At 44.8% G+C, this 23210-nt stretch overlaps 3 protein-coding genes across 3 annotated transcripts in view; 2 read left to right on the top strand and 1 right to left on the bottom strand.

Annotated features, from left to right (window-relative positions):
- Nucleotides 1-3165: 3165 nt before the first annotated feature.
- Nucleotides 3166-9531, top strand: olfm3b (olfactomedin 3b). Its single transcript, XM_072669120.1, has 5 exons — nt 3166-3303; nt 4319-4474; nt 5302-5521; nt 6023-6129; nt 6375-9531. The coding sequence occupies exons 2-5, from the start codon at nt 4328-4330 to the stop codon at nt 7050-7052; spliced, it is 1152 nt and encodes a 383-aa protein (XP_072525221.1). The 5' UTR covers nt 3166-3303; nt 4319-4327; the 3' UTR covers nt 7053-9531.
- A 9794-nt stretch (nt 9532-19325) lies between these two features.
- tecrl2b (trans-2,3-enoyl-CoA reductase-like 2b) overlaps nt 19326-23210 on the top strand; it is a 9696-nt gene continuing 5811 nt past the window's right edge. The window contains exons 1-6 of the mRNA XM_072669406.1: nt 19326-19484; nt 20313-20364; nt 20474-20518; nt 21640-21743; nt 22254-22369; nt 23061-23166. Coding sequence (XP_072525507.1) covers nt 19326-19484; nt 20313-20364; nt 20474-20518; nt 21640-21743; nt 22254-22369; nt 23061-23166 — 582 coding nt within the window. The remainder of the gene's footprint in view (nt 19485-20312; nt 20365-20473; nt 20519-21639; nt 21744-22253; nt 22370-23060; nt 23167-23210) is intronic.
- arhgap29b (Rho GTPase activating protein 29b) overlaps nt 20902-23210 on the bottom strand; it is a 93839-nt gene continuing 91530 nt past the window's right edge. The window contains exon 25 of the transcript XR_011978313.1: nt 20902-21075. The gene's annotated coding sequence lies outside the window, so the exon portion shown is untranslated. The remainder of the gene's footprint in view (nt 21076-23210) is intronic.

Below are 23210 nucleotides of genomic sequence, written 5' to 3'. Positions count from 1 at the left end.
CCTTTACCCAACCCAACCCCATCACTAAACCCTTTACCCAACCCTACAGCAGTTTAGCCCCACCCATTCAGCCTACAGCAGTTTAGCCCCACCCATTCAGCCTACAGCAGTTTGGCCCCGCCCATTCAGCCTACAGCAGTTTGGCCCCGCCCATTCATCATACAGCAAGTTAACGCCTATTATTAAGCCTATAGCACTTTAGCGCCGCCCCCAGCAGTATAGTACACAATGATTACTAGGTGGATTCTTCTTAGATCCGTTTGAAGAATGGTTCTATGTAGCATCAAAAAGGGTTCCACCATCATTCTGGGTGTGCGAGTCCTGTGGGGACGTGGACGTGAGGGACAGGGTGGGGCTGCTGGTGGGGCTGCTGGTGGGGCTGCTGGTGGAGCTGCTGGTGGAGCTGTGAAACAGTGAGCAGCTCGGATACCTTACAGCCCAAACCACCGCGGGCCATGTGTCAGAAACTCATCAGCAGCGTGTCAGAGCCACTCTTCTCCCTCCGCTCCTCTTAACGCCACCTCCCCCGAGGCGGCCTTTCATTCCTCTGAAAAAGGATGAAAATGAATAAGAAAGAATGCAGACCTCTTTCATCCCCCCCAACACCCCCTCCTCACCCCCCCCCCCTTTAAAACACACTGAGTGCACTGGGCTTTCAGAGTCAGACCTCAGATCAGCTCACGCTCTCAGAACTCTGACAGATGAACTCCTCAACTGCAGTAATCATCTATTTGTTTAAGTGATAGAATTAACCCCCCCCCAACACACACACACACACACACACACACACTTCCTCTGAACACAGCTGATTGATCTAAATCTAGAATATGTGTATCGTGTGTATATTTTTACTGAAACAGGTCCGTTTAAAAAGTCAGAGAGAGAGAGAGAGAGAGAGATGTATGTGTGTTTGTGTGTGAGTGGGTGAGTGTGTATGTGTATGTTTGTGTTTATGAGTGTGTGTGTGTGTGTTTATGAGTGTGTGTGTGTGTGTGTGTGTGTGTGTGTGTGTGTGCGTACCCCCCACCCCAGAAGCCCATTAGTCCTGCAGGCTGGGTGTAGGAGGTGCTGGAGGGATGGGATGCTCTGCGCTGGGGATTAATACGCCGCTGCTGGTTCTCCATCTATCCAGCGGCAAAACCTCCACCAGCATCTCTCACCTTCACCTGCTGCTGAAGTTACACAAATTATTCAAACTCTAAATGATTTGGACTAATAGGACTGTTTAGACCACAGAGCTGGACTAACAGACCATGATTGTATGGTTTCAGTTCTAGATTGAATATGTAAATCTGTATAAATATGTAAATCTGTATGAATATGTAAATAAGGTCTATCAGTGCCGCTTTACTGAATGCCATGTTAGTGGATTAGTGAAGCAGATGATTTTGGTCTGTTTACAGAGATGAGACTGGTGACCCTCTACACGCAGTGTTTGTTAGCAGTGTTAGCCTAGCATCTCCCATTGTAAACTAAAGAAGCTCATGTCAGATGGAGCAACTGAATCTGGAATGATATATACACCACATGTGCAAAAGTATTGGGACACCTCTACAGGGACTAGACTAGCTGTGTGTGCATTTGCACATCTGTGTCAGCAATGGGTGCAGCTTAAAGTAGCTGAATGCATTCATTACAAGGGGTGTCCACAAACTTTTGGAAATACAATGAGGCCCTGGCTTTAATGGCACAGTTGTCTAGCATTGGACCACTGGAAGCACAGGAGTCTGTTCCCCAGTGAAGGACTGAGCTCTGGTGTTCGTCATTTCCACAACTAATTTACACAAACAGCAGAAGGAATCTCAGGAAATCAGAACCTCATTTTAGGAGCCTTTCTTGGTGGAATTGGGGGAAAGCTGTTAGAGCAGCGCTGTTATTCAGCAGACAGCAGATTTGGTTCATATTGTAGCTCAGTTATTGTTCATATTCAAGGCAAGATGATGGAGAACAAAGAGTCCTCGGAGGGAAGGACAAGCCCTTAATCGTTATTGGTTTTTTATCAGATTGACAGAAAGTTGGAGAGAAGAGTAATGAGCAGCTCGGAGCAAAACTTCAGCTCCTGAAGATAAAAATGTAAACATGAACAACAAAAACAGCCTCATTAGGACTGAATGGGATGTTTATCAGCATTCTGGAAAGCTTGTCCAACTCAACAGTCTACAGAAGAACGCTACAGTGGGCCGAGCCTGGAGAGCCTGGTCAGCATCAGGAAGAACTAATCAGTTCTCTGGATATGAATAAATAAATAAAGCATAATTAATGAATAGATGTATTAAATGTTTTTAGTCTGATGAGTTTAGAAAATGTGTTTTTGACAATGGTGAAGAACTGATGATCTGGCTCCAGTGGTTCCTTTCAGAACATCTCCAAAATAATGGGTGCCCAAGGTTAATTGATGCTCATGGAGCGCCCACCTCACAACTTACAGGACTTGGACCTGCTGCTAATGTTCCCTTTGGTGCCAGATACCCCAGCAGGACACCTTCAGAGGTGGTGTGAAGTCCATGCCTTGTTTGGTCAGAGCTGTTTTGGGGGCACAAGGGGGTCTACTAAATATTAGTCAGGTGGTTTTAATGTTATGCTGATGGGTGTAGATCAGTTGGTTCAGGTTTTAGAATTTAAAACGGGTCATTCATCTGAAGCTCAGCATCTCTTTTGGGTTGTGGGGAAAGCTCTCTTCAGAGAGAGGGAGAGAGCGAGCGAGCTTTGTGATGAACAGAGGGAGTAAATTGGGCTCAGTCATGGTAGCTGAAGTGTAAAGTTTAAGGAACTTTAAAAAGGCTTTGAATAATATAATATAAGCCGGCGTGACTCCGAAGAACTGAGGTAATGACTCTCCACACACACACACACACACACACACACACACACTGTATGTGTACTAAAACACAAATCTCTACTGCTTCTCCATCCTCCAGTCAGTTCAGTGTAAGGGGTCTCGTGGCTGATCACTGAGCTCAGATCTGTTCAGCCGAGACGTGTTTGGTATCTAGAGCTGGAGAATCCAGGTTTCAGAACCAGAAAGTAAAAATCCTGTTGTGAAAACAGTATGACCGTTTAAGAGGGGGGGGGGGGTGTAATATGGGGGGTGGTAGTTCTGAGTTCTGATAGTTGTTAATCTTTAAAATAAAAAATGTGTGTGTGTGTGTGTGTGTGTAGAGCGTCAGGCTGAAGGAGGGTTGGCAGGTGTACAGCTCGGCTCAGGATGCTGATGGACGCTGTGTGTGCACCGTTGTTGCTCCCGAACAGAACCTGTGCTCCAGAGACGCCAAGAGCAGACAACTCCGACAACTGCTGGAAAAGGTGTGTGTGTGTGTGTGTGTGTGTGTGTTTGCATCTGCTTGCAACTGCTATTTACATCGCAATCTTAAATATTAACCATTGTAACAGTACCTAATACCCTGTCCATCCCTGTCCTGATGGAAGTTGTAAGTAGAGTATTTCAGTATTTGGTGAAGACGTCTGTGGTGCTGGATGGTTTGTGATGTTTGCTTGACTGATGTGGGAGGGGCTTGACTGATGCGGGAGGGTTTTGACTGATGTGGGAGGGATTTGACTGATTTGGGAGGAGTTTTGACTGGTGTGGGAGGGGGTTGACTGATGCGGGAGGGGTTTGACTCATGTGGAAGGGGTTTGACTGATGTGGGAGGGATTTGACTGATGTGGGAGGGGGTTTGACTGATGTGGGAGGAGTTTGACTGATGTGGGAGGGATTTGACTCATGTGGGAGGGGGTTTGACTATTGTGGGAGGAGTGTGACTTATGTGGGAGGGGTTTGACTGATATGGGAGGGGTTTTGACTGATATGGGAGGAGTTTGACTGAAATGGGAGGGGTTTGACTGATCTGGGAGGGGTTTTGACTGATGTGGGAGGGTTTTGACTGATGTGGGAGGAGTTTGACTGGTATGGGAAGAGTTTGACTGATGTGGGAGGGGTTTGACTGATGTGGGAGGAGTTTGACTGATGTGGAAGGGGTTTGACTGATATGGGAGGGGTTTTGACTGATGTGGGAGGAGTTTGACTGATGTGGAAGGGTTTGCTTTTAAAAGGTTACTGAGGTGACAGTACGCTGCATTTTTACTGGGACTGAGATTTTCTGTTATTTTGACCACATTCACTGACGTCTCTGTACCTGTACAGCAGTGTCACCCCTGTGCATGTGCATTTCTCCTGGAAAGCACTGACCTCTTCTTCACCTCCACAGGGAACGCATGTGTTTAGACGTCTCCTGCCGCTCCTCGGCACATCAGACAAGATCTAATTGAATGTTGCAGAAGCCTGAAAGTGATCTGCGGCGTTTTTTTCCCTCTGTTTAAGATTCAGAACATGTCCCAGTCCATTGAAGTTCTGAACCTGAGGACTCAGAGGGACTTCCAGTACGTCATGAAAATGGAGAGCCAGATAAAAGGGCTGAGATCAAAGCTCAGGCAAGTGGAGTCCAACCGGAGAACGCTACCAGCAAAAAACTTCCAGGTATGCATCCATTAAAACCCATTAAACCGCTGTAAAATCCATAACACCATTATACAGACCTGCACAGATGGCTTTGAAAGTTTTTGGGTGGTGATGTGGTCCTCCTGTGGCTCTTTCATGAGCAGTATATGGTACCACCCGTGTGGGCTATGTGCAGCTTTCCTTTTGGCCTGACTGGGTTCAGTCTCAAGCTGCATCAGCTGCAGTCGGTCTGAACAGAAGCTCTTACAGGGAAACCCCACAGTCCACTCTCTCTACAGTCCACTACATACCAATCAAATACATTTACTCTTAGCTAATTATTAATCAGGCAGGTGTGCAAGCTGTAGTTGAGCGTAATGGCCTTCTACACACCAGGACTAGAGTGTGGGAAGCCCGACTCACGCATTTTCTCTATTTTCTATAAAGAACTTCTTTCTCTATTGACTCTGATTCTAACCTGAATGTCCTTTTCTATTGATCAGTTAACAATATTGGCTGTGTGATTCTTCAGGTGTTCTAGTACAGGTACTAGTGTTGCCTAGTAGTGCCTCAGCAGGTGGGTGTTGTCTGCATTGAAATTAAAAACTGATGCCATATTTATTATTAATGGGGGACCAAGAATGGACTCCTGAGGAGCACCTTATTTTTGAATGTGGTCATTCATAGTGACAAAGCACTTTCCACCAGATAAATTAAGAGGTCCAACCCATTTCCAAGTCTAATCATTAATGCTGAGTGGTCTTCAGTAACTCAGCAGAAAGATCCTGCAATACAAGAACATCAGCAGTGGGCTGGAGGTCATTAGGTTCCCTCAGTAGAGCTGTTGCTGTACTCACTCTTCTCAGGAGCTGAAGGGTAAGATGGCTGATCTGCAGCCGCTGATCCCTGTGCTGGAACAGTATAAAGCCGATGCCAGACTGATCTCCCAGTTCAAGGAGGAGGTGAGGAACCTGTCGATGGTGCTGATGGGCATCCAGGAGGAAATTGGGGCGTACGATTATGAGGAGCTTCAGCACAGGGTGGCCAGCCTGGAAGGAAGACTGAGGAACTGCATGAATAAACTCAGTGAGTCCCAAAGTAAAGCAGGTCTGGTGGGATCTTTATGTTGAGACCACTCCCTCGACTGGTCCTAGTACCCATCTCATTAGTTCTGAGACTCCTCCCCCTGACTGGGATTGTATCTCATTAGTTCTGAGACTCCTCCCCCTGACAGTGAGTATATCTTATTTGTTCCAAGACTCCTCCCCCTGACTATGATTGTATCTCATTTGTTCAGAGACTCCTCCCCCTGACTATGATTGTATCTCATTTGTTCCGAGACTCCTCCCCCTGACTGGGATTGTATCTCATGTGTTCCAAGACTCCTCCCCCTGACTGGGATTGTATCTCATTTGTTCCAAGACTCCTCCCCTTCAACTAATTGTTTGTTAGTTCTGAGACTCCACTACCTGCCCAGCCAGAATCCATCTAGATTAGGAGTATGTATGTGCTGGTGGGTCTGTCTGAATGGTCTTTGGGTTCTGAAAATCTAACGTTGATTATTTGCTGGGTTTTCTGCAACGCCAGCCTGTGGGAAACTAATGAAAATCACCGGACCAAGCACCATAAAGACTTCAGGAACCAGGTTTGGAGCTTGGATGACCGACCCACAGGCATCTCCTGGAAACGACAAGGTAGGACATGAGATCTGTATCACATCTTAGGGCCCAGTGTACACTCTCTGGTATACTGCCCCCCCATGTTCATGTTGGTATTGCATTTCATGGACAAGCCATCTTCTGAAGACATGCTCAAGCTGTGGTGTGAGTCAGCAATGAGCACATGTAGCAATGTGTGAAGTCCTCCCGTGGCTCTGAGACTGCCCAATGGACGGGTTCGAGCATTGCTTTCTTTTAACCAAACAAACAATCTGTTGCAGGTTTGGTACATGGACAGCTACACCAACAACAAGATCGTCCGTGAGTACAAATCCATGAGTGACTTCATCGCTGGGGTGGAGTCCAGGACCTACAACTTGCCGTTTCATTGGGCGGGCACAAACCATGTTGTTTACAACGGCTCCCTGTACTACAACAAATACCAAAGCAACATCATCGTCAGGTACAGTTTTGAGAGTGGACGTGTGGTGACCCAGCGTGCCCTGGAGTTCGCCGGCTTCCACAACGTTTATCCGTACACGTGGGGTGGATTTTCCGACATCGACCTGATGGCGGACGAGCTGGGGCTTTGGGTGGTTTATGCAACCAATCAGAATGCAGGTAACATCGTGATCAGTCAGCTGGACCCTCTGACCCTGCAGGTCTTAAACTCCTGGAACACAGAGTACTCCAAAAGAAATGCCGGCGAGTCCTTCATGATCTGCGGCACACTTTATATTACCAACTCTCACCTGACGGGCGCAAAAGTCTACTACTCCTACTCCACCAAGACGTCCAGCTATGAGTACACGGACATCCCTATCCACAACCAGTACTTCCACATGTCCATGCTGGACTACAACGCCAGGGAACGCGCACTGTACGGCTGGAACAACGGCCACCAGGTGCTGTTCAACGTCACCTTGTTCCACGTCATCAAAACAGATGACGATTCTTGAGTAACATTGGAATATAGGTGGTCCTCAGTGCCATAGTTTGGTGCAGACACGACACTGAACGGAAACACAGTTAAACAATTAAAACCAGAAAAAACTAAAAGTAGTCAAAACAGTCTGAGTCAAAGAACTTGGCAAACCAATTTAAAAAAGAGGACAAATTCAGAAAGCAATCTGTGAACTTCCAACATACAGAGAAATACTGTATCTCCTAAAAATGTAGTCTGTACTGATTAATGAATTTTGTGTTCAGATCAAAATGTTATTTTTAGGCCAATTTCAGACAGTATTTTTACTGAATAATACAATCCTGATTCTCTACATTTTTTTCAAATTCAAGTTTCTAACAGCAAGTAATAATAACCTAACAGCAAGATAATCACCTAACTGTGCTTGGATGAAGTTGAGGACCTGCTGAAAAGCCAGAGTGGTGCCCTCTGGACAGCTGGACCAACATTCTCTAGGATTGGTAACTCCTGGTGACTGGACTTTGAACAGGTTGATTTTGAAAACATTGCTCTATTCATCATCAGTTCAGCATGGTGGGAACCTCATTTCCAACATCATCTCAAACTGCTAACATCATGCTGCCTTTCTGTGGCTTTTCTGCTTCCATAAGTGGCTGTGTTTCACCATCAGGAGATAAGCCTGACTGCAAGTGACCAGATCAGTTCGTTTACAGAGTTTCTCTGGACAGTGCCCTTGGAGATGCAAATGCCTTATTGAGGTCGTTTTAAATGAGAACACGAACTCTTACTTTCCGTCTAGCTTCAATGTTTAAAAAGTTTGTACAGAAAAAATTTAATCAGTGAAGAATGTAACAAGTTTAGCTGTTCTATAGAACTGGATATACAGTCTGTTATACATAAAGAACTGGATATACGGTCTGTTATACATAAAGAACTGGATATACAGTCTGTTATACGTATAGAACTGGATATACGGTCTGTTATACATATAGAACTGGATATACAGTCTGTTATACATAAAGAACTGGATATACAGTCTGTTATACATAAAGAACTGGATATACAGTCTGTTATACATATAGAACTGGATATACGGTCTGTTATACATATAGAACTGGATATACATTTACATTTATGGTATTTAGCTGATGCTCTTATCCAGAGCGACTTACAAGGTTATTTGTATTACAGAGGAGGATCAGTGTAGTGTTAGGAGTCTTGCCCAAGGACTCTTATTGGTGTAGCGCAGCACAGTCACCCAGACCGGGAATCGAACCCCAGTCTCCCACATGGTGTGGTAGTTCACTGGCAGGTAGTGGTGTTATCTGTTGCGCCACACCAACCACTTCATATATATACAGTCTGTTATACATAAAGAACTGGATATACGGTCTGTTATACATATAGAACTGGATATACGGTCTGTTCCATAAAACTGGATATAGAGTATGGATTTAAACTGAGTAAATACTGAAAGGCACACGTGCATACCGTCCTCTACATTCCTTGGCCTTGAGAATGTGCTTCAGTGAGTTTTTGTAAAAGTAATTTTCATCTAGTTCTGCATCCACATGCTATTCTGCTTATGCTTTTAAAAACAAAGGTTCCTAAATGGTTCTTGGTTGAGATGCAGAAAACAGCTCTGAAAAAAGACCAAGTTTCACCAAGAAAACAAATCTATCAATAATATCTATCCAATCAATTGCAACCAGTTTACTGCAAGACCGCCCTCATAAACGTTTATTCATGATTATTAACACTTAAATAAACCATTAATAAAAAGCTTTAACACATACAGAACAAGGTCACAGTGGGTCATTGATCTGAAGAACTGATTTTAATCTACAATTAATAAAGTACACCCCACCGAACAAAGCATTTAATTGGTCAGTGCCAAAGAAGCGGTACTTTACCGCCTGAGATCCTCATCCGTTAATACATAGTTGTGAAAATGAGTATTAAATTTCATAGCGCCACCTGCAGTACAGGAGCGCTGGAAGCTCACAAAGTTGGCTTCCATTTTTCTTATTTTGCTGAAAGTGTACCAAGTCCTTAACAGCGCCCCCTTGTGGAGAACTTTGTAAGATGTCAGTGAGCTAGTGAGCCCATGAGGTGTTTCAAATTTAAACAGGGTAACTGGGAGATGTTCCTTGCCAAACGTGAGAAGATGCTGAAGCTGATAGGTAGAACACGGACTTATGGAGAACCCACAGTAAGATGTGGAAGGAGCAACAGCTGAGCTTTAACAGTATGGAGAACTGTATGATAGAAACCGATTATTGTTAAGATGTTTATGACCTAATCAATAACCATTTATAAACTGATATTGGACTTAATGCTTTATGGGTAGTTTTATTACAATGGAAATTAGAAATGTGATCAAACACATGTTTGTTGGCACAGGCTGTGTGAACTGCAATAACTTCAAAAGGTTTATGTTGTGTTTTTGTTTACAACTCAGTTTTGTTCTACAGGGTCAAATGTAGAAATAATAAAGTATCTATTGATTTTAATCAATACTGTTAACGTTTCATTTCAGTGCATAAAAGCTTTCAGGGTGAACAGCCCAATTTTCCACAAATTCCAAATGTCCAGTTTCTATCCTGGTCAACAGCTTTTATCTGGATTGGATGTAGTTATGGTATAATTGTGGTCCTCTAGTCCTCATGTGTGAATGCCTGCAAGGACTATGAGGCTGTAGGGTGTCTAATACTGTATTACCCACAATTCCCTTTTACCAGCAGCTGTGACCAATCCGAGGGTGTGGGTTCTTTCTAAGGGGTGTGAATGTCTGGCCTGTCCTACTTGAACACTTTTAAACCTGCCGCTCTTGAGGACTCGTGCACTATAGCGCAGATATCAGATATAACTCTGTCAGTGCAGAACGACCGCTAATGGTCAGGATTAGACTCAGATGTGTCTAATAAAGTGTCACTTACAGCTCATCCCCACAGACAGACTTTATTATTTACTATTATTGATATTAAACCTACAGCACTGACACCTTTACAGTCTTCGGGAGGTTGGACAAGTGTGAAGCCTGTCAGCCTCATTCCACTGCAGTGTATTTTACTCTGTGGGGGGGGGGGCAGTGTAAGGGAGGGAGGGGCAGTGTAAGGGAGGGAGGGGCAGTGGGTGGGTTTGGGGCAGGTCATCATGTTATTTCAAATATCTTTTTAATTTTTTCATAAACTGTAGTTTGTTTTGTAAAGTTTTGGCCTGTTGCACACACTGATACTGTCAGCAGGGTCTGCTGCTCTGTGTACTCAGGTTAGAAGGTTTAGCGCTCAGGCTGTGAGAATTCTGCTTTAAACAGAGGCTGGATGTAAATAATCACTGTTTCCTCTCTGAAAGACTAATTGTCTACAGTTCTAAACACGAGACTGTTTACACTGCTTTCAAAAGTGTCTGGATGTTGCTATGGAAACAAAAACTGCTGATAATATTTTAGCAACAGAAAAAGCTTTTTTGTGTTCAGTATGATGTGGTAATTAAAGACTGAAGGTCTCAAACTCAGTAAGACAGTAACACACGAGGAGGTCCAGCAATTTGTCTGTTTCTGTCTGGTGCTGCCCGGCTTGCTCTGGGCATCCCCGCTGCACAGTTCACTGCCCACGGCCGGCCTGTGATTGACAGCTGCAGAACATAGAGCCAGGCCTGACTGTCAGCTCACATCACACCCAGGACCGGAGGAGAGACAGAGAGAGAACGCTGTATAAAACCACCATTAAAATTAAAGTGACAGTCCAACCAAAAGTACACTATATATGGACAAAAGTATTGGGACACCTGCTCATTCACTGTTTCTTCTGAAATCAGGGGTATTAAAAAGAGCTGATCCTGTTTCTGTTGGAGTAACTGTCTCTACTGTCCAGAGAAGAAGACTATCTACTAGATTCTGAAGCAGCATTGCTGTGAGTATTTGATTGCATTCAGTGGCAACAGCGTTAGTAAACATGGATAAAGTACAAAAAGATGTTCCACTCACCCTCAAAAATAAAGGTGCTACAAAGCATTGTTTAAATGCCATAGAAGAACCATTTTAGGTTCCATGAAGAATCACTGTGAAGGTTCAAAAGTGCATGCAAAGGTTCTTTACTAACAGTCTTCACACTCAAATCTCTAATAGAAATTTTTCTCTATGGAACCTAAAATGGTTCTTAATGCTATCACTCAAAGAACATTTTGTAGCACCTTTATTTTGAGGAATGTATTATTTCCATAATTAAACAGTTAAGATGTAAACAGATTCACTTATTCAGAGGGGGGGCAGTTTGGAGGGTTTGGGGAGTTTGGTGTGAAACGTTCAGTTCTAGATAACTCTCCCCAGTCAGAGCTGGAGTTCTACAGTGGAGGTTCTAGATAACTTTCCCCAGTCAGAGCTGTGGTTCTACAGTGGAGGTGAAGGGAAGCAGACGTCTGAAGCTCTACTAAAAGCTCCTCACAGAAAGTTCTTCACCTAATGGTGATGAAGACGCTGCCTGATGCCTGAGACACGGTTCTACCAGAGTTCTGAGAAGAGTTCGGCTCTAGAACCTGCTTTTAAAATCAGATCATTAAAATGGTGGAGGGATACATGCTGCAGGGTGTAGTGCGGCTACAGAAAGTAGTCCCTAAAGAGAACTGCATTAGTTGAGATTCTCCACTATTTTACCTTCATCATCATCATCTTCATCATCATCATCATTCCATATAAAACTCAGAAGACTCGTGTAGCTGCACTGGTGGGTTTGGATAGAAAATAAATTATGGGCTGTATCTGTGTTGTAGTCATGGCAACCAATACCTGCTTCCATTCACCTCCACTGTAGAGAGATCAGATTCTATCTACACTGAAAGCACATAATGCAGTCTATTAGATTTACTGAACTCCTCCACACAGTCTGAGGAGAGTGAGCTATGTGAGGTAGATCTCTTTAATGTGTTTGTTAGCTCTGAGAGTGCAGAGGAAGGTGTGGGAGGGATGTCTGATGTTTTGCTGATGCTGATGTTTTTTTTTTGTTTTGTTTTTTTTTGGGGGGGGGGGGGGGGCAGTAGGAGTGTGAACCTGTGCTGAAAGGGTGTGTGTCTCAGGGGAACTGAACTGAAAGGCTTTCTGGTGCGCTGACAGAGATCTGGGTTCAGAAGCGCTCACTACGTGGCAGAATCTGCAACTTCTCAGGACTGAACACAGAAAGCATTTCAGAGCTGCTCGAAGTTCAGTAACAGATTCATTCATACCTGAAAGGAATGAACTGAAGAGATTCCCAAGACACTGACTCAGGGCTTCGCTCCTATACTGGCATAAATACACTGTATGTCCAAATGTTTGTGGACACCCACGGCAACAAATGCATTCAACTATTTTAAGTTGCCCCCATTGCTGACAGATATGTAAATGCACACACACAGCTTGGGTGGGGTGGTGATCAATCATCCAACATTATGATCTCTAATAAACGTTAATGGCAATCAAATCCTCACAGCAATGCTCCTCCTCAAGAATCTAGTAGAAAGTCTTCTTCTCTGGACAGTAGAGACAGTTGCTCCAACAGAAGCAGGATCAACTCTTTTAATCCTCCTGATATTAGAAGAAACGGTGAATGTGCAGGTGTCCCAATACTTTTGTCCATTATGTGTAGTTCAAAGTTGCTGCATTTGTCAGAAGTGAAATCATCAATAAAATTGAAGGAACCAATAAAATTAAATGTACTAATAGCAGCCATACATTAACATGCCATAACACTACCTCCACCATGCTTAACAGGTGAGGTCCGTCATTTATTTTGGAGTTTTCCTAATTCAAGTAACACTTTACAGTAAATACTTAAAAAAAAACTATAGGAGTAAATACAGTCATTTTAAAATGCATAAATAATAATAATAAGAAGAAGAAGAACACTTTATTCTCATGAAGCACTAAAGACAATTGTCGGTACACAGAGCATCACAGACAACATGAAACACATCCAGATAGACAGGACTAGACATGAGTGAGACCTGATGGAGGAGGAGTTTAGGCTTGAGGCAGATTATATGCCAGAGAGAAGAGATCTGTTTAAAGATTAGATTTAAAGATCGGGAGAGAATTCGACTGTTTGATCAGCAGAGGAAAAGCTAAATTATATATATTGATTAGATAGAAAGATGTTTTGTACTGATTATAACACAATATCTCTGGCTTGAAACCACTGCACTGCCCCCAAACTGACCACAGTAAGGTCGTTTTCGTGTTTGTTAATATCTGGATTCATTACATTAACATATTTAATACAAGTTTATAAGTTTAGAAGTTATAAAATGAACTGCTCCATTAATGCTGAATCCAAAGCCACGAAGCTGTGAAAGAGAAATGCTTAAAGCAGCAGAAGTGTCTGTGTTCATGGCTGAAGCAGGACTGAGGTGGTAACAGGGGTTGACTGGTGCAGGCAGGCCGCGTTCCTGCTGGCTTTTTCTTACCAAGACCCCTGGGCTACGTTCAGCCCTCGCCCTGCATCACTCTGCGTTCACACTAACGACATTAACAGCACACCCAGTAATTAATGAGATTAAATCAAGGGCCTTGTCTTCGGGTTTTATACATACGCTCCAGACGCCTCAAGGCCTCGTCTGTAGCGATGCTGGATGAGGTCCTGGCCGCCGCACTACCACCGCAGCAGCGATGTGGGACAAGGCCGGTAGCCAGTGTGTTTTGGATGCTGTGTTTGGACGCTGGCTAATGGCCCCGTCCATTATCACTACTGCAGTGTTAGCACACAGGTTAATGACCTCGTCCAGCTAATGCTACCTAGCATAGCATTTCGGATTATGCATGAATTTAAATTCAGTCCCACTGTGCTAGCAAACATCTCTTTAGATCTTCATGGCCAGGAAACCCTATGCAAACGTTAGCTTTATCTAGGTTAGCATTAGCAAGCTGTAGCCGCAATGTCAGAAAGTCAGTGCTCCCCAGCCATCGTCCCTCTCGGAGGTCTCTCCACCGCCCAGACACCTCACTAATGTTCACAGGTGTCTTCTCCCCTCACCTGATCTGAGGGCTTTCTGTTCAGCTTGTGTTTGTTCGATCTTCTCATCTCTCCTGAGCAATGCGTGCAGCTCCACACGTAGCTAACTCCACACACTCCCTGCCCCTCCCCGTCCCCCGTCCCCTGTCCTGTGTCCTGAACTGAAACCGTGTACAGCACCTTTAAAGAAAATCGTTTTATAAACAGAATAATAATATTTGTATTTTTATAAGATTACATTTGTATTATGTATTTTAACCTGTAGCCCACAGCGTCGGGGTAACTGTTGAGCATCTCTAAAACAGCCTGCTGTCCGTCTGCTGTCCGTCACGTTGAGTGGAAGTGATGATCTAACGCAGCAGGACCTCGTTTTGATGTTGGTGCAGTTCCTCTGCTAATTAGCCCTGTATTGATCAGTGGAGACAGCTGGTGTTTAGGGGCTGATCACGCAGTTCCTTATGGAGGGCGGAGCAACGCTGTAACTCGTAACTCCACTGTCACTCCAGTGTGTGCAGGGTCGGAGAGCATGGCTGATACAGATTTATTTCCATATGAAAACGCAGAGACGCTTCGGGTCTGTGATTTCATTGTCTGGCATGGTTATCACACGGAGGACTGGACTCTGCACCGAGCCATCAACAGGGTGGCCTACTTTGAGGTAAGGTCAGCCCACACTGCTGCTCAGAACATGGACTGCAGTTAGTCTGGATTCTGTAAGTAAGTGCAGGTCCTTCACTGCTGTTAAAATCTGCGTCATTTTAACGGCATTAACACGTATGACCTTTTGACCCATCCACAGTAGGACGGGCTGAAGCCCAGCTCTGTTGTACAGGGTGCTGTTCAGGGTGGATAGCTCACATTCTTTGCAGTGTTGGGGCTGTAAAGCTGAGGGAACTCCAGTACTGACTGGATCAGGTTCAGCTGGTTCCGGTTCTCCAGCTTCCAGAATCAGTAGAGCTGCAGTAGAGCTGAACCCGCTGAGGGAAAGTGAAGCTCCAGCTTTACTGATATCAACCCCAGCCTGATCAGGAGGGGCTAGTTGATCAGACTGTGAATCTGTAGAGCTGCTCACTGTCTCAGAGTTTAGCATTTACTCTCTGAACCACCGAGAGGTTCTGATTTACAGGGTCTGGGTTACAGAACCCTCATGACTGGTACAGAACCCTGCTGTATCAGTGCAGCACTAAAAGTGTCATCGCCTCAGGCTACTTTAAGCTGCATCCATTGCTGCAAACATATGCTCACATACTCCGATTGTTTAATCCCTGTAGAGAAGTACTGCCAATAGAATAGGACTGGATCAGATAAACATGAACATATTGGTACCATGCCTAATACCCTTTATTTCAGAAGAACAATGCCTGTCCCAATACTTTTGTCTATAAAGTGTGTGTATATAATATGTACCTCAGTTATTGGTGGAAACATGTAAACACTTAGAATTAGAGATTAGAAACTGCGCTCACTCTGTTGAGGTGTGTTCACACAGTCCAAATATGGTGTTGTGTTTTTTCACATAGTCACAACAACAGCTCCCAAGCGGCGAAACGGTCAAAGCATCATTAAACAGTGGTACCACAGTCATCCGTGACCGAGTCCAAGGGAACAGTCCTCCCTCTCCTCGTCACTCAGCCAGTAATCCCCCCGAAATCCTCCCGAAATGATCCCAATAAACATCTGCCCATGTCTGTAAATACAGTACCAGCACTGTCCACGGGCTCCTACTGTATTTACAGCCCATGCTGTTGTTATCCTGTGGTAAACTGTGTTTTGCACTGAGCAGTGCAGCTAACATTAGCTCTAAAATCAACAACCTGATGAAGTGTTGAGTTAGCGCAGGGCTTGAGTTTCTAACTTCTGGCAAACGCGTCCTGATAAATTACCCAGAGACCGATTTAGAGCTGCGCTACAGCTCAGCTTCTCAGCCAGCATATTCTCTTCCACATACAGAGCCCAGACAGACGGGAGGACACGCTGACCGAGGGAGGCTCTTAATATTCCACATTTCAGAAGAACACAGAAGTCACCAGACTGTTAAATAAGACTAGCAGAATTAAACAAAAAGACACAAATCCAGACTCTTCTGTTTCCTGTTCTTCAGCTTCGTTTTACATTTACAGATTTACTTACATTAAACATGCTAAATTAATCCATACTGACTCAAACGTCACTGTTTATGGTTTGGAAGCAAATCATAAGCGTTTAAAGTGAGCGCCAAGACAAATATGTATTTAGTCTGAACTGTAAAAGCTTGTGCCTTTGTAAGCACTAATTATTTAGCAACCACCTAGGATGCCATATCACTTGCACAGCACAGTAAGAACCACCTTTAACACCATGCCATCCACCAAGCAACCACCTGAGATACTCCAGCAAGCACCTACCTACCAACACCCCAAAACGTCCAATGCCACATCAGCCAGATAGCCACACTCTAACAACCACTTGACAACCAAAACACCCTAGCAACAGGCTGGTATACCATAGTAACTGCTTGGAAACACCATAAGAACTGCCCTAATGGAGTACCATATTGAACACATAATAACATCTCAGCAATGACCTAAGATACCATAGCAACACTGTAAAAACCACCTCTAACACCATATCAACCACAGACCAATCCACTACCACAGCAGCACTCCAGCAACGACCTTTACCTTTACCTTAGCAACCACATCACACTACTGCAGAACTGCTTAAGTTACGCAATCACTTTTTTGGGGGACGCTTTACTGTAGATCACTGTAGATCACTCTGGAACTGTTTTACTGTAGATCACTCCTCTCACTCTGGAGCTGCTCTACTGTAGATCACTCCTCTCACTCTGTAGCTGCTTTACTGTAGATCACTGTAGATCACTCTGGAACTGTTTTACTGTAGATCACTCCTCTCACTCTGGAACTGTTTTACTGTAGATCACTCCTCTCACTCTGGAACTGTTTTACTGTAGATCACTCCTCTCACTCTGGAACTGTTTTACTGTAGATCACTCCTCTCACTCTGTAGCTGCTCTACTGTAGATCACTCCTCTCACTCTGGAACTGTTTTACTGTAGATCACTCCTCTCACTCTGGAACTGTTTTACTGTAGATCACTCCTCTCACTCTGTAGCTGCTTTACTGTAGATCACTCCTCCCACTCTGGAGCTGCTCTACTGTAGATCACTCCTCTCACTCTGTAGCTGCTTTACTGTAGATCACTCCTCTCACTCTGGAACTGTTTTACTGTAGATCACTCCTCTCACTCTGGAACTGTTTTACTGTAGATCACTCCTCTCACTCTGTAGCTGCTTTACTGTAGATCACTCCTCCCACTCTGGAGCTGCTCTACTGTAGATCACTCCTCTCACTCTGGAACTGTTTTACTGTAGATCACTCATCTCACTCTGGAACTGTTTTACTGTAGATCACTCCTCTCACTCTGTAGCTGCTTTACTGTAGATCACTCCTCCCACTCTGGAGCTGCTCTACTGTAGATCACTCCTCTCACTCTGTAGCTGCTTTACTGTAGATCACTCCTCTCACTCTGTAGCTGCTTTACTGTAGATCACTCCTCTCACTCTGGAACTGTTTTACTGTAGATCACTCCTCTCACTCTGGAACTGTTTTACTGTAGATCACTCCTCTCACTCTGTAGCTGCTTTACTGTAGATCACTCCTCCCACTCTGGAGCTGCTCTACTGTAGATCACTCCTCTCACTCTGGAACTGTTTTACTGTAGATCACTCATCTCACTCTGGAACTGTTTTACTGTAGATCACTCCTCTCACTCTGTAGCTGCTTTACTGTAGATCACTCCTCCCACTCTGGAGCTGCTCTACTGTAGATCACTCCTCTCACTCTGTAGCTGCTTTACTGTAGATCACTCCTCCCACTCTGGAGCTGCTCTACTGTAGATCACTCCTCTCACTCTGTAGCTGCTTTACTGTAGATCACTCCTCTCACTCTGGAGCTGCTGCTTTACTGTAGATCACTGTAGATCACTCTGCACTGCTTTACTGTAGATCACTCCTCTCACTCTGGAACTGTTTTACTGTAGATCACTCCTCTCACTCTGGAGCTGCTTTACTGTAGATCACTCCTCTCACTCTGGAACTGTTTTACTGTAGATCACTCCTCTCACTCTGTAGCTGTTTTACTGCAGATCACTCCTCTCACTCTGTAGCTGCTTTACTGTAGATCACTCCTCCCACTCTGGAGCTGCTTTACTGTAGATCACTCCTCTCACTCTGGAGCTGCTCTACTGTAGATCACTCCTCTCACTCTGGAGTTGCTCTACTGCAGATCACTCCTCTCACTCTGGAGCTGCTCTACTGCAGATCACTCCTCTCACTCTGTAGCTGCTTTACTGTAGATCACTCCTCCCACTCTGGAGCTGCTCTACTGTAGATCACTCCTCTCACTCTGTAGCTGCTTTACTGTAGATCACTCCTCTCACTCTGGAGCTGCTGCTTTACTGTAGATCACTGTAGATCACTCTGCACTGCTTTACTGTAGATCACTCCTCTCACTCTGGAACTGTTTTACTGTAGATCACTCCTCCCACTCTGGAGCTGCTTTACTGTAGATCACTCCTCTCACTCTGGAGCTGCTCTACTGTAGATCACTCCTCTCACTCTGGAGTTGCTCTACTGCAGATCACTCCTCTCACTCTGGAGCTGCTCTACTGCAGATCACTCCTCTCACTCTGGAGCTGCTCTACTGTAGATCACTCCTCTCACTCTGGAGCTGCTCTACTGTAGATCACTCCTCTCACTCTGGAGCTGCTCCACTGTAGGTCAATCCTCTCACTCTCTAGATCACTATTTTACACTAAAGTAAAGCAGAGAAGATCAGAGTCTAACACACTTCAGTTCCTGTGCTGATAGAGGCTGGATTGGTTCCGGAGCTCCACAGTGGTTCTAGACGTTGCTCAGGTAGTTTGCCGATACTCTTGTTCTTCTACTCGAGTTTCTTCTACTTTGTTAAAAATTCAGTGCAGGAGCAGAACTTTTACAGGAGGAGGGCTTCAGGAGTGCACGGGGCAGAGGGGTGGAGGGGTGGAGGGGTGGTGAATAAGTAGGTCAGGCAGAGATCTGGAGTGTTTGTGAGTTCGGCGTCTAAATGCAACCCCTGAGTGAACCTGATTCAGAGTCTGGAAACCTGAAGAAGATTCACGAACCAGCCCAGCTGCTCATTCAATCCCAGCTTCAGAGGCTGATACGAGTGTGAGGTCATTACAAGCATGCCATCCCCATGCTTACACACACACACCTACACACACACACACACCTCCACACGGGCCTGGGCTCAGCGCTCCCATGCAGCAGCAGGGTTGAATGTATGGAGTTGAAGAGTTTGTTCACCGTTGCTCACTTCATAAAGGCGAGGTGTGGGGACGGCCTGAAAGCCGCAGAGCCTACAAACATCAAGAATTATGTTTTTTTCGAGGTGGAGATTCTGGACCCTCACAGCAAGGCTCAGCTCTGCTACCTGGACAAGGTGCGTTCAAATGTAACTCACATGTTGAAGATGTTTTAATTACGGTCTTAAATAATGTCACAGTAATGACTTCAGCAGACCACCTGTTTCTGCACTCTTCACCAGTTCTTCAGGTGGATTTGTTTTTATACTGGGAGTCTGATATTTCTCACACTTGTTTAAAATGTAGGTGAGTGAGTTCTGTTTATTATAATACTGTAAGTGATTCCTGAGAACCTGCAAGAACATGTGATACCGCTACTCAAGATTAAACATTTATAATACACTTAAAAAGGAAGGACTGAACTTTGGCTGCAGCAACAAAGCTCTCGCTGACCTGAATATCAGTAGTTCTGTGTGACTGAGTGAAGAATGTTCATTCAAACATGTGTATTCCCCTCTTTGACCACTGGGAGCACCCTAACAGCCACCAAAGTACCAAACACCTACATGATACCTCAAATACCATAGCAACCCTGTAGGAGTCTTCTAACATTACCCTAGCAACCAACAACCACAATGCTCTTGCATAAAATATTGGAATACCATAGCAACCACCTAGTGGCACCCTAGCAAGTCTGGAACCATCTAAGACACCTTAGCAACCACTTAAGATACCATAGCAACTGCCTACCAAAACCTTAACTCTTATAGATCTGAAGTGGTATCCATCAAGACAGGCCCTAAAGCTCCACCCTAGCAACCACTTACCATGCCATAGCAACTGCCTAGCCACACGCTAAAAACACCATATTAGTCACCTAGCAACCATCTACAGACACCCTAGCTTTCAATAAACTAATATCAACTAATATAAACCAGCCTGTTGTGTTTTGTTCTGTGGAGCAGGTGGAGCCCAACGCCACCATCAGAGAAATCAAGAATCTGCTACATAAGCTATGTGAGTGCTCTGAGCTGTGATTGGCCGATGTGATGGCAATGTGATGAGCAATGCTTATCGGATCCTGTGAGAAGTCTTATTAGGCTGATACTGATGTAACTTCTTACAGATCCTAAGTGGTATCCATCACGGCAGGCCCTAAAGCTCCACCCAGGTAAATATATGTAAACATAAGTTATTACCATTGTTTACATTTTTATTACGTTTCTTCCCCCACAATTCTCTCCATAACTGATGTGTGTGTGAGCTGAGCTTTACTGTAGAGTTTTGTATGGAATGAGGATGATGATGATGATGATGATGATGATGGTGATGGTGATGATGAGGGTAAACTAGTGGAGAATCTCAACTAATGCAGTTCTCTTTAGGGACTACTTTCTGTAGCTGCACTACACCCTGCAGCATGTATCCCTCCACCATTTTAATGATCTGGTTCTAAAAGCAGGTTCTAGAGCCAAACTCTTCTCAGAACTCTGGTAGAACCGTGTCTCAGGCATCAGGCAGCGTCTTCATCACCATTAGGTGAAGAACTTTCTGTGAGGAGCTTTTAGTAGAGCTTCAGACGTCTGCTTCCCTTCACCTCCACTGTAGAACCACAGCTCTGACTGGAGGAGCTTATCTAGAACCTCCACTGTAGAACAGCTCTGACTGGAGGAGCTTATCTAGAACCTCCACTGTAGAACAGCTCTGACTGGGGAGGTTATCTAGAACCTCCACTGTAGAACCACAGCTCTGACTGGAGGAGGTTATCTAGAACCTCCACTGTAGAACATCTCTGACTGGGGAGCTTATCTAGAACCGAGACACAGTGGTGGTGAAGTAGCTGTGTAATTATGCAGAGAAGTTAGAGGTGGAACTTGGTGGAGAGAGAGAGAGAGAGAGAGAGAGGGGGTGTGTGTGTGTGTGTGTGTGTGTGAGAGAGAGAGAGAGAGAGAGAGAGAGAGAGAGAGAGAGAGAGAGAGGGGGTGTGTGTGTGTGTGTGCTCGTGAGAGAGAGAGAGAGGGTGTGTGCACTCCACTACACTTTAACTACACCTCCTCTACGCCTGCACTACATCTCTACTACACCTCCAGCATCATTACTACTCCTCTACTACACCTCCACTATACCATAACTACACCTCCACTTTACCTATACCTAGATACCTAATAATAATAATAATAATAATAACTGATGAACTGATGAACTGATCTTACCCGTCAGCTGATGGCGTGTAGGAGCTGAACGGGTGGTGCAGTGTTGGGGTGTGTGACTGCTGGTTTTACTGGTTTGCAGAGGGGAAGGCTCTGAAGGATGAGGACGTTCTGGAGGATCTGCCGGTCGGCACTACCGCCACCATGTTTCTGCAGGACCTCGGACCTCAGCTAAGCTGGACTATGGTAAACGCATCATATTGTTACTGTTCTTAACTCTGATTGGCTGAGCTGTGTTCAGAGCTGCTGTCGAGTACTGGATACACACACCTACGACTCTCACCCGACTCACACAGGGTTGCTACTGCAGATTAGCATCATCGGGTAAACTGGTCAAGTAGAAAGCCGCCATTTCTCCTGTATTACATTAAACTGCAGCAGCGTGAGAACTGAGGACTGATCACTGTGATTGTTATTATTGATTATTGATCATAATTATTGGAAGTGTGAATTTAGCCGTCACCGTGTGGCTCAGCGTGGCTCAGCGTGGCTCGTGAGGCTGTGAGTCAGTGTGATTTGACCGCAGGTAAGGCCGTTTACCTCACGCTTAAGAAGGACACAGTGACACTCGGCCTCCTCTGCTGCATCACTTCAGGTCAGGCTAATGTGTCCAGCTTCCCTGCAGGAGGAGGCGCTCACGCTGCTGTGCTGTGAGGGTGCTAATTAAGACTCATCTCTGGTGTCGTGTCGCTGTAGGTGTTTCTGGCTGAAAGCGTCGGGCCTCTTTTCATCTATCTGCTCTTCTATTACCGGCTGCCGTACATCTACAGCCCTGAACACGCCTACACCAGAAGCCCACACGCCGTCGTCAGGTGGGTTCACTGCAACTACCCCTGTAATTAAGGAACTGCCTAATTACTGAACTAAAAATAAGCAGTCAGCTTAAGCAGAGAACTTTTAATAGGTGTAGCAATGGATGTAATACAGCCCATAAAAACCAAGACTGGCAGAAAAGCACGGTTTAATTTTTCAATTTATCATTATTATTATTATTATTATTATTATCATTATTGTTGTTGTTGTTGTTGTTATTATTATTATTATCAGTATTGTTATTATTATTATTATTATTATTATTTATCACATTTAAGAAGGCCATATCTCAGTTTTACGCAATCGTTCCTAACCTCTCTGTATCTCTACAGTTAAACACACTGCTTCAGTTACTGCAACTTTAACACTCATATATGTAAATTGTCTCTCTTCTGATTGGCTGCCCTGTATTGATGCTCATTCTAAAAGGAGTCCAGGCTGAAACACTCCTTATAACAGTCTAACTGCTGTAGAGGCGGAATGGGCGGGGCTAAGTTGCTGTAGAAGATAAATGGGCGGGGCTATGTCGCTGTAGAAGATAAATGGGCGGGGCTAAGCGGAGGCCGTGGACGGTGCTAAACTGCTGTAAACAGCACGGGCCTGGATTTGGTGTTAGAGTTCAGTGCAGTGCAGGAACCCAGCTGTCCCGTTTCAGCTCTAACTGATGTGAATGTTCTGCGGGTTCTGCAGGCTGGCCTGTTTCTGCCATTCTCTGCATTACATCAAGCGTCTGGTGGAGACCATATTCGTCCATCGCTTCTCTCATGGAACTCTGCCTGTACAAACCATCATGCTGGTATTTCAGCTTTCCCCTCTGTTTTATTTGTTCCACAGTTCAAG

The sequence above is a fragment of the Salminus brasiliensis genome, chromosome 23 (genome assembly GCF_030463535.1).
Source record: "Salminus brasiliensis chromosome 23, fSalBra1.hap2, whole genome shotgun sequence".
NCBI lineage: Eukaryota > Metazoa > Chordata > Actinopteri > Characiformes > Bryconidae > Salminus > Salminus brasiliensis.
This window is presented reverse-complemented; position numbering and strand designations above follow the sequence as displayed.